At 33.6% G+C, this 12,363-nt stretch overlaps 1 protein-coding gene across 1 annotated transcript; it reads left to right on the top strand.

Moving 5' to 3' along the window:
- Positions 1-209: 209 nt before the first annotated feature.
- On the top strand, positions 210-6,758 carry LOC150106431 (hemocyanin A chain-like). Its single transcript, XM_090393135.1, has 9 exons — positions 210-463; positions 1,587-1,810; positions 2,080-2,288; positions 3,097-3,493; positions 3,641-3,769; positions 4,050-4,184; positions 5,049-5,235; positions 5,516-5,739; positions 6,421-6,758. Exons 1-9 carry the CDS (start codon positions 265-267, stop codon positions 6,604-6,606), a joined length of 1,890 nt encoding a protein of 629 aa, XP_090249261.1. The 5' UTR covers positions 210-264; the 3' UTR covers positions 6,607-6,758.
- Positions 6,759-12,363: the final 5,605 nt, after the last annotated feature.

Here is a 12,363-nt window from a genome sequence, read left to right on the forward strand (position 1 = left end):
AATTTTACGTTTATTCTTAGCTATTAATTCCTTATTCATTTTGAACTCATATCCCGTAACTAGATCTATTAATATCCACATTCGCTGAATGTTTTCCGATTACAACTGCCTATCGAAGACGTCGAAAGTAAAAACAGTTCCAGGAAGAGGCAGCCCAGCCCAGACCTTGCCAGTATAAAACCCTCCATGCTCATTCAGTGATTCAGCTGTATTGCAGTGGTGCAGGTTGACAGGGTGCACGCGTCTCACTAGCTAGCCAGCAAGATGACAATCCACGATAAGCAGATCACCGTACTTAACTTGTTCAAGTACCTCGGTGTGGCCACAGTTGGTGGAGATTTGCCTGAGGAGGAACGCGATCCACGCTTGAAGGATGTGGGCAAAGTGAGCCCATCCGAAATATTTTCCTGCTTCTATCCCAAACACTTGGAGGATGCCGAACATCTGTATAAAGTCCTATATGGTAAGTAATCACGATAATGGAACTTTCTTCCCATACGAAGCTAATATTAATTCAACTAAGTTAATATTACTAATAAACGAAAATATATGTAAAGGTTGGTCGATTGGTAGAGCCTCTGCTACTAATGGCTCACGCAAAAAGTTAAGCAAGTTTGAGCGCGGTTAGTAGTTGGAAAGGATTCATTCGTTCAATGCTGTTGGCACGCTCTCCTCGATGAGTCTTTGGACTCCCTGGAGGTGTCAAATAATAATAATAATAATAATTCTACCTTCGATAATAGCGCACTCTGGCGGAGAGCGGGTTGGTTAGCATTACGGCTGTATCTTGTAGCTACGAGAAAATGAATTTTTAAATGAATAGTCATCAAAATCTCTAAATAATCAGTTATAATATTTGCTGAAATATAGATAAAAATAAAGTTAATTCAACAATAATTTCTAATGCTGCAATATTGAACAATGTTGCGTTATGACTAATACTCTGATATTGCTTTTTTCTGAAGCATACCAATACGAATTATTACGAAGAACAAAAATTTTAAAATAATGCATTTTACTTTTCTGTAAGTATTTCAGTCGCTGAATTATGATAATCATTATTAAATGACAAAAAAAATTTAAATGTTAAAAATACAAAAGATTATCATAATTTCCCCTTTAATCGTTTGCTATATTTATGGCAATAATCATTTTACAGATAATCTTGTTGAGACTTTTTCCCATGGAAAATCAAATTATAAGAATATCACAAATAAACCAAAATAATCTCTTGAATGTTCTTGAACATAATATTATATGGATTCTTATCGGGTTCATCTTCACGTCAGCTATCAAAAATTTCCTTTAAATATTCCGGAGTAGACCATTCCATGTTAAACAAAATGCAATTTTATTTTATTCTTGCGAGGATTTTCTCTTGATATTATCATTACGAGCCTATCACTTTTACTATATAACAAGAAGATTAACAAACTATAAAAACAAAACTTTTGTAATAATTAATACTGCAATTATCATTGTTCATTTTCTAAAATTATAATGTTGTTAGATAAAAATAAGAACGACCAATAAAACTTAAAGATGCAAGGGAAAAATCGTCAACATTTCCTTTTTCTTTCCTTCAGAGGCAAAGGATTTCGATGATTTCATCCATCTGGCTGAGCAGGCCCGCACCTTCGTCAACCCAAGCATGTTTGCCTTCGCCACCGAGGTGGCCCTGATACATCGTCCTGACTGCAGAGGGTTGAGCGTACCCAACATCCAGGAAGTGTTCTCGGACAAGTTCATTCCTGCTGCCACTCTCATTCGAGCTTTCATTGACGCTTCAGTTAGGTCACCTGGCGATGAGGTAATTAAAATTTTAGAATTAATTACATCACGAAATGAACTAGGCTTTATGTTTAACTAAACCATAAACTCTTCTTGTTGTTGACAAATGAACTCCACGACCGTTTAACTTTTAAAAAAATTCTGTTTAAAAAATTCTATTTGGGAGTTATTTGGAAACTTTACTTACTTCATCGTTGATAAAATGCGAATTTTAATTACTCAAAATATTAAACGTCGCATATTTTGTGTGTGATGAAATCTGAGTTGATCTTTTTCTCCTTCTTTCAGAGCGATGTGGTAGTCGATGTCAGGGAACATGGCAATATTCTAGATCCGGAGCACAAACTGGCTTACTATCGTGAGGACGTTGAGGTGAATGCTCACCACTGGCATTGGCACATTGTATATCCTTCCACTTGGGATTCTAAGTTCTTCGGCAAGTCTAAAGACAGGAAGGGAGAACTTTTCTATTACATGCATCAGCAGATGTGTGCCAGGTGAGAGTCTAGGTTTCATGTACATTTATAAAAAGCAGCAACTTCAACTGATAACTGGTTTTTCTGATAACTCTTGTACAAAATAATAATAATAATAATAATAATAATAATAATAATAATAATCTTTCAAAATGACAGAGTAAAAGTAATAGTAAGGCACTACGCACATACATTAAAGATGAATAATTACAGAACTGGAACAGCGATTTCTAAAATTTAGAGTTCTTTAATTTCACCTTTAGAAGTTATATGATAATATCTTTGTATTTCAAATTTAAATGAACTCAGTAAACAACTCCAGTGCGAGGCACTTGCTTTCCTTTGTTTTTCAGATAATTGCAACGAAATTAAAACAGGTAAACCATCTTATATCAGGAACTAATTTCAGTTTTCAGTTAAATAACTTGTTTTTAAATTTCCTTTTAACGATTATATACTTGATCTATAAACTGCTTAATGAAAAGGAATTGTAATCACACCAGGGACGATTTATGGCACGGGGATTCGGATCCACACCATCCGTTCTGTTCCATCGTAGCATAGATATTATGAATGTCTTTAGATGACGAATGATTTTCATCTCACAATGTGAAATCACATTCATGATAATTAGAGAATTAAATTGAACAAGTACAATGTGTTTGATCTCTTAAAAAGCGTTTCGGATCTGCCTAATCCCCAGGCATGGTATTAAAGTGTTAGGGGGTTACCGATCGTCCGTGACTTGAATTCTCATAAAAACAAATTAAAACCATAGAGAGCACTGTATTGCATTACTTTTTATTTCACAATTTTCTCTTTATTTTAGGTACGACTGCGAACGTCTTTCTAATGGTTTGCATCGTATGGTTCCCTTCCTCAATTTCGACGAGGAACTGGAGGGTTATGCACCCCATCTGACCCATATCGGTAGTGGCAGGCACTACTCACCACGTCCCGACCATCTCAGACTTCATGATCTCAATGAAGTTGATGTACAAGACATGATCAGATGGAGAGAGAGAATCATGGAGGGAATTAATTTGCGTCGTGTAATTGATGAGAATAACAAGGAGATCCCCTTGGATGAAGAACATGGTATCGATATCTTGGGTGCACTTATCGAAAGCAGTCACGATTCCATCAACAAGGAATTCTACGGCAGCTTGCACAACTGGGGTCACATAATGATGTCCAACATTCATGATCCTGATGGAAGATTCCAGGTAATATCTGAAATACAAAGTCTTTTATTTTTTTATTCTAAACTCCTTGATTAAAGCGAGTCAGTTGTTATATCAAGCATTATATAATTGAAAAATATTCCGAAATTACGTTAATGAATTGGCCATTTTGTTGTATGATCATTGCAGGAAACTCCAGGTGTAATGACCGATACTGCAACTTCTCTACGTGATCCCATCTTCTACAGGTTCCATAGGTTTATTGATAATGTGTTCCAAGAATTTAAGGTATCACTGCCTGAATACAACAAGGAACAAGTAAGTAATTGGAGTGCGATCTGTTCTCATGCGCATTCTTAATGTTTAAGTATCTTTTATGCTATAAACGTAATTTAAATCGAAATAATTGGAGTTTCAGTAAAAAAGTATATAAACGAGTATCTAATGTGCAACTAAAAATAATTGATGACGCCTTTATATTTATGAAACAAACAAAAAAAATGTTAACGTTTTATCCCCGAAGAATGTTGAAATGTGAGTCATTTCATTTATTTTTTTTTTATTTAGGTAAAATATATTTGTTTCTGTTTCATTGCAGCTTGGCTTCCCAGATGTCGAAATTACTGGCGTTCAGGTACATGCTGACATCAATAATGTCATTCATACTACCATTGTAGAAGATGAACTTGATTTGTCCCACTGCATGAACTTCGGCACATCAGGCTCTGTTAAGGTAAGTCAAAACAACATGTAGCATTGAGGTAGTAGATTTAAGTATATTTTTGAAGTCATATAATTAAAAATATCTAGGATTTTTCCATACATCAACTGAAATATCTCAATAAGACAGGCAATGAAAATGCGTAGATTTTTTTTTGAAATAACTAAAATGAAATAGCTATAGTCTAATTGCTGAATTAAAGCAATTAGGCTACGCATAAAGATTTTTTTGACTGGAATTAATTTGGTGTCATATTATCCAGTATTTAATATTCAGATTTAATTTGTTCTTATAATGATTTCTAGTTTGTCTGCTTAAAACTTACGTAATGCAGACTTCTTATAAATGTAATCTAAACTTAATATAGATTTCATGACCTATTGCAACTAATACGCTCTTCCAGCTGTTAGGCACATTACTTATAAGAGAGGTTTGTCATTCTATCTCGTCTTTCATCTTCCTACCACCGATCGCAATTAAAGAATTAGATACCTGAACCCGTGAGCGAAATTAAATAGCTGTTTATTCCTTTAAATGGTTTGAAATAAATTCAGGAATAAATCGGATTCATATAAATTGAGGATTCAAGAATTGGCCGATGCTGCTTTCTTATATTGTTGAAGTTTCACTCATCACCGCGTTGCTTATACATAACTGGTTAGCCGTGCTTTCCAAAATTTTGATCTAAATTTTCTCAAGTGCATGATAATTCAGAAAACAACTGCATTACAGTTACTCAAGCAATTTTTTTTTGTTTTAAACATTTTGCTGATCTCTTTAAGCTAAAACATGCATAAAGCAAATGCATGCGATTAAAACCGATGATAAAAGTATATCAATTACAAATCAACCAAAAAAAGTGTTGTTTCCTTTCAGGCCCGCTATCACCGTCTAGAGCACGAGACTTACTCCTACTCCATCAACGTACAGAACAACGGTAGTACTGTTAAGCACGGCACCGTAAGAATTTTCTTGGCACCCAAACACGATGAACTAGGCAATGAACTCTCCTTGGACGAACAACGTTATCTATTTATCGAGATGGACAAGTTCCGCGAAGACCGTAAGTACTCTTTTTTAACACTTTGATGCTTAAATTACTAATTGGTTTAAGCAAAGAACATTATGCAAACAATTCCTTTTGGCTTTTATTCAACAGGAATAAAGTGACAGTAAATCAGATGGCTACAGTATAAATTCATAAAATTAGTTGGTGCTATTCTGAATTAACTTTTTTCTCAACGCTAAAATAAAATGATTATTTCGTACAAATCATATTTCAATGTCCACAGTCTGTCGCAATGTTTCGTTTTGTTTATAACTGTTTCGTTTTGCTACTCCAGTTCGTCCTGGAAAGAATACCGTAATTCGTGGTTCTCTCGACTCCAGCATCACTCTTTCCCGTCAAAACACCTTCTCAAAACTGGAACATGGCGGAGACACTGATGAACATCTCAATGAATACTGCAGCTGCGGTTGGCCAAGACATCTTTTGGTTCCCAAGGGTAACGAGAAGGGCATGCTCTTCCATCTTTTCGTCATGATCACTGATTGGGACAAAGATAAGGTAATACGTCTTTGCTTTTCATGCAATTGAACAGCATCTGCTCATTACAATATTGTATTTGTTTGCTGCCTCTCTTTTTTCTCTTGGAAGTTTAGCGCGTTCCGCACTAAAATTTCATCATACTTAATGTACTGCCACACAAGAATGTAATTTCTATAATATTTGTATATAATAGATTTATAAATAATATCATATAATTTTTACATAATAGGTAGTCATTTCGATATTTAAATGTAATTAAATATTAATTATATTAATATTTAATAATAAAACTAAAAATACACATACGAAAGGGAGGGAAGGAATAGACCGCTTCTAAACTTGACATTCGTATGTAATAAGTCGCTCTGGACAAAAAATTATAATTATAGTAATATTGCTACTGCTATTATTATTATTGTTACTGTTTGCTTGTTCTATAAACAATCTAAATAAGCGACAGAATCTGGATGAAGATGAACACTTTATGGTGTGTTGAAAACATTAGAGCGATGCACATTTTAGTTTTGGTCTTTATCTCAAATGATTGCAATCTAGAAAGGCTAATATTCGCTACGTTTGTCGTTTTCGATCTATAAAAAACAACCAGAAAATTTCATAGATAATTTGTAGAAGATTAATCAAATTTATGTTATTATCGTTTTCTACTTCCATAACTAACAATTTGAAAAACTCTTTCAGGTTGACAGCAAGCATGAAACCCCCCTGTGTGACGATGCTGTAAGCTACTGTGGTGTCATTGACGATTTGTATCCAGACAAGAAATCTATGGGCTTCCCCTTTGATCGTTATATTTCTTCTGACCGGGAACATTTCCTGTCATCCAACATGTCCCTTACAGAGGTCACTATTAAACACGGTGATTAAGTGGAGTATTTAATTCCAATAGAAAACAAAATTTGATTTTCTTTAATTCAACGTCAGTTTGTAGATCTATGGCATGGCTATTCTGAAGATATTTCTTGACTGTAAAACTAAATTCCGATAATCCTAAAATGTGAATAAATTTCTTGACTCAATTCTTATTGCTCAGTTTATTTTTCCAACTAATACAATAAAACATGATCACAACAATGTGACATCAAAGTGCACAATTCTTTGTGTTTATTTAGTGCAATACTACGTGTCTATTATGTTTAAATCGAACACGATACGCTATATTTATTCATAAGGAAACATTTAAATTATGTAAATGTATAGATGTATAAATTTAGAAATAGAATATATATTTCTAATAAAACAGACTTTATTAATTTAATTTAATAATTGCAGTCCAATATACATCTAATGCCATAATGGGTAATGTATTTAGGGCTACTTTCCTTCATAATTATAAATTATGAAATTTTGTAAATCAACTATGACAGGCTGCTCTATATAAATATCAATATATTGATATAATGGATACTGTACATCCATTATTATTATTTCTAGGATTTTTATTCTCTTAAAAGTTCTGCCTTCTCTCTGATGAGAACTAATATTTGGAAACAGCTGTCAGGCCAATAAACCTAGAATATTAAAAATAGGAGATACTGTACATGGACTTGTAGACTGGCCTGGTTTAATGTCATTTACGTAGTGCAGACCAAGGCAACTCCGAAGCCGAAGGTTATATTCTCTCGGGAAAATTTTGAATCTCGTTATAATAATAATGGATATTAAACATCCTTTACATCAATAACTTACTTTTGCCAGAATTAAAACTTTTAGGTGCCTTATTGTAATAATTTTTAACCACTTTTTTCGCTGATTTGAAAATTGATTGTTTATAATATCATTTTAACGCAATTTTATCTCTTAATGTAATTAACAAATCAAGAAAATTAAAAATACATTTCATGTAATTTACTAATTAAAATAAATGAATTGAATGATTGTATACAGTCGCACGTATTCACTTCATACACGCATCCTTTACAAGTATAGAACTGCTTAAGACATTACAGGAATTTATATAATAATAAACTGGATGCATTACATTATCACTGCTTGTTTATTTATTATTTATTCAAATAATAAATCAACTTTTTATTCAAATCAACTTTTGCGTCACCTAAAAACGGTATAAAGTTTGAATTGAGCTCTCATTTAAAATAATTCAACGGCAATTTGTTTGTATCTAATTAACCAAATCTCTTATGCACAGAATTACTGAATCGATTAATATTCCAGTCACTTTACGGTGATCAGCCCTGAATTAATTAATTAATTCAGGGCTGTCCAAAACACGGGTCGCGGGCAGCATGCGGCACGGGGTACGATTTTGTGCGGCTCGCCTGTGGGTTTTGATTTTCACGAGCGAAAAAATAAAATAACGATTTGAATCGAATGCGTATTAGATATTTTAATACCCTCGATAATCACTAATCGATAATCTCGATGTTGGTAATTTTATTTGGTGTTTTTACGTCACTATATACTCACATGTGTTTCATGACATATTCACATTACATATTAGATGTGTCAAAAAGCGTTTTTACACTTTTTTAATACTAACAGAAGTGAAAAAGAAGATTTTTTAAATTACTACCGATAGAGAGGTACCAAAAATTGAAGAACTTTGGACTCAAGATGTGCTCAATGCTCGGGAGCACATATCTTTGCGAAAGCACTTTTTCAACTCTGAAATTCATTAAATCAAAGTACAAGATGTTCATTGACAGATACTTCTCTTGCAAATTTACTGCGATTGGCAAGTACAAGCATCGAAATTGATATAGGTACTTTGGTAAACGAAGCTGAACTATCGCAGAGCTCTCGCTAAAATGAAATAAAGAATTATTGTTTCTTGTCTACTTTTTGAATAAAAACCTTTAGAAGCACCATGACTTTTCTTTCTTATGGAATTTTCGAAATGCTCGAAGTTCTACCGTTATCAGGGCTGTCCAGGTAATTAATATATGTAGTGTATTTATTATTCTAGATGCGGCCCTCGGATTACCTAAGGTTGGACAGCCCTAAATCAATTCATTCCTTATCCACAAAATAATAAATAAGTCATACGGAGTCGTTCCAGAAGACTAATTCTATTTTTCTTAGTAACACCTCGCATTCATCTAGCCATCCACATTTCAGTAGCATTACACGTATATTCTACAACATTTGTCGTTGGAATACAATGAAAAATAATGGAAACGTTGACTTCTCCGCACTGTACTGCACATCGTTGCTCTTGCTACAGCTTTAAAAACTTTACTTTTCAAATTCAACGATGGTATTCTATCTCAGAGTACAGCGAAAGGTTTCATCCAGTTAATTGATTTCACTGCACTCTTCTGTTCACATCATCTTCTTCAAACACTCCAGGTATTTAAATCGTTAATTTTCTTTTATCGATTCCAAATATTTGAACTTAAATCTTCTTACCCTTCTTAACCGTTTTTTCCCTCAATATAAACACTATCGATTCATTTTTTCTTCTACATTACAATACTTATACTTTGTTCGTTTATATATCTGTTCTTCTGTTTTTTAATGCTTTTTTTTTCCAATTTTCCAATTGTTTCTTAGATTTATTAACTTTTGGCACAGAGAACCATTTCATCACCAACCAAATTGGTCCATGGATCACTCTTTTCATTCCGACTGTTACTATAACTGTAACCATATAAAATTTAAAAAAAAAAAAACAATGCAGATCCCGAGTATATTCCAACTTTCACTTTAATTTTCATTTCTCTGCCGCTTTACACTACACTTTACGCATGTGGTTAATAAACCTAATGCAGTCGTAACTGGGCGAATTCTTGTGTTACTCCCAGCCTTGTAAGAGAATGAGTGACCCCATCTTCGTAACGCACTTTGTACTCTTCACTGCACATTAAAAAAGTGGTTCCATTATGCCCATTATAGTGGTTCCATTTTAGTTGTAATAAAGTGGTTCCATTATATTGGTTCCAAAATGCCCAGTTGCTTTCAGCAACTGAGCATTTTCAATTCGACCTGGTTATTTAAATGGATAACATCTCAGCTGTCCACCCAATAGGGCTTGGGTTAGAATCTCACTGTATGCGTGGATGTTTGCGAAAGTTTCTAGGTACAAAACTGAATTTAATTAACCTATGTGACACCTCGCTTATTGGAGGACTAAAGTTGATTGAAAAATTCCATGTTTGACCTAGAACAGAGTTTCTGGAAAAAAGAACAAAAATGATTTTTCTGTTCTTTTTCTGGATTTCATCCACGGTTCCTAAATGTATTATAGGCTTGCACCTTACGTGGTGTTAGTCATAAAAATATCCTTTATTCTCATCAAAAATAGAGTAGCCTATTTGATAAGTTAGGATATATGAATGACTGCTTCTCTTTTAGTCAGTAGCTTTATACCACAAAAACCCCAAACTTTCCATGATGGCTGTCATGTTGTCGTGTATTCCCTTTAAAAAGTTTCATTATTTCAAGTATAAACAATTAATCAGTAAATTTTATTTCTAAAATACACTCGGTAGCTGAGTGATATTTGTATTCAAACTTGTCAGCAAGAAACCGATTCCAATCAAATTTCATATTTGGAAGTGAAACAGTTGTTCTAAATGAGTATGGCATTTTGAACACATAAAACATATATAGGACACATAAAATAAACAATATGTTCTACTCTGAGAAGTCACTGAAGGTTAGTTAACCTTCACTAGTAGGCAAACACTATTGTTTTGTTAGTATGGGGAAATAACTAAGAACTAAATATTTTGTTTGCCTTACTATAGCGTGTAATTAAGATGGAATGATCTTAATTCCAACAAACTATTTCTACTTCAAAATCCTTTCAGCTGAAGATGAGTTAACCGTTCTCATTTTTCATCCTATAAATAAACAGTCCGGAAGAACATACTTTAGCGAACATAATACACTGGCCTCACAGCCTTAACTGCTTCGCCATACCTCCAAATAGTCCAAATTTAGGACTTCTTATATGTTTATAATAATCTAATGTAAAAGTAACTACTAGAACACAAGTTCAAATACGATTAAATGATTAAATTATCTTATTCGCATCACTCACAATACTGCATTTAGCTTAATGATTACAGTTCAACTACAGGTTACACACAATTCAACTTATAGACACAGCAAAGATATTCTGAAAATTGCTTTAAAATCGTGGTTAGTTTTAAACGATGTCAATATATAGAACACATAAAATATAATTTGACAGGACTTTTGCGACTAAATTATGTAAATTGTAGAGTATCATCGTTTAGATCACTTAGTTCTGTCCTTTTGCAATACCATGACATGTTTTATTGGTCTTTTACTTCACGACAACCTATTATAGATTTCTTGAATAGTAACACGGAATGATTCTCTGTTATGATATTAAATATATGTGCAAAATAAAGAAAATTAAGTCACACATTTCATAGTATAAGAATTAAGCATCTCAGAGGAGCATTTTCTTCGAAGAGATTTTTGCGTAAAAATTAATAATAAGGAAAATAAGATGGAGAATATAATATCATAATTTATTTGACTGTTGACTTCGAAATCAAAGCAATGAAATTTTGCGCTATACAGCAAAACTGCTGTATTCATTTTACAAATACAGATTATTATCCCCCCCCCCCCATTGTTATCTGTGAAGTAAGCTTAGATAGGCTCTATATTTTCTAATTTGTTACTTTTCATACTCTCCTTCCCACGAACTTGACACCATAGCAATACAATTTATCTTTCGTTCTAGTAATTCACCAGCCAACGATCAGCACAAAATTTTATAAATCGAGTGAATACCGCAGTGATTTATAGTACTGTATACTGTTCGAAACTGCAATTTTTAAATTATCCGCACACTTGGTTTTCTTTTACTGAAAGTGAATGATCGTGGTTGTCAGACATTATTCACACTTTCTGAAGACATTGATAAATATGTTTAATTACGTCGGTCATCTATTCCTGACGAGCCTCTGTAGTCAGCCGGTTCCGAAGATGTCCTTCGGTTGGATGTGAAGAACCTTTTCAGAGCTTTCCAAGTGAAGGAGAGTTAGTCATGGAAACTCTAGTTTTTCATCTTACATACAAACAAAACAGTTAGGAGAACATAAGCAGTTTACAAAGTCTACTTATAGGCTTAAGGCCTTATCATAGTTACGAAATCTGAGGATGACGATTAATAACAGTGGAAGAAGATCTATTCATGCACTCACTTTTTCTTTCATGAGAGGATTGCTTTGGTGAGTTTTCCACACATTCTTGTTAAAAAAATCCGTAGATTCAGTCATATCGAAGCGCCTCTACAGTAAATTCGTGATGTTCGCCGTTCTTTTCGAAAAACGTATTTGAATTCATTCAACGATATTAAAAATCTTAATTAATGATCGGTTTCTCAACTAAATGTGAGTTTTTCTTATCTGATACGTTTTAACAGAGTTTTCGCCCTGAAGTACATCAGCCCAGAGAAAAATATCACCATGTGATTATTTTCCGAGTGAAGACAAACACGGCTATTGTATGCTTCTAGCTATGGTTCAAAGGACACAGGGGGATAAGAAAGGGGGGGGAGAAGAATCTCTGTTAATATGCATTGCGATATAACGTGATATAGTGGGATATTCCGCAAGGTGTCCAGAGGACTTAAAGGATTTGACATGTAATAATTTTTCTGTAGTCAGAAAAATTTTACAT

This window comes from Typopeltis vanoorti, chromosome 5 (genome assembly GCF_054136105.1).
Source record: "Typopeltis vanoorti isolate ZY-2024b chromosome 5, IOZ_Tvanoo_1.0, whole genome shotgun sequence".
NCBI lineage: Eukaryota > Metazoa > Arthropoda > Arachnida > Uropygi > Thelyphonidae > Typopeltis > Typopeltis vanoorti.

What these genes read in the sequence shown, in the direction of transcription:
- LOC150106431 (XM_090393135.1), top strand. Translation starts at nt 265, where the DNA reads ATGACAATCCACGATAAGCAGATCACCGTACTTAACTTGTTCAAGTAC. An exon ending in TTAGGTCACCTGGCGATGAG is followed by an intron (nt 1,811 to 2,079) that starts GTAATTAAAATT and finishes TCCTTCTTTCAG; the next exon opens with AGCGATGTGGTAGTCGATGT. An exon ending in CATCAGCAGATGTGTGCCAG is followed by an intron (nt 2,289 to 3,096) that starts GTGAGAGTCTAG and finishes TCTTTATTTTAG; the next exon opens with GTACGACTGCGAACGTCTTT.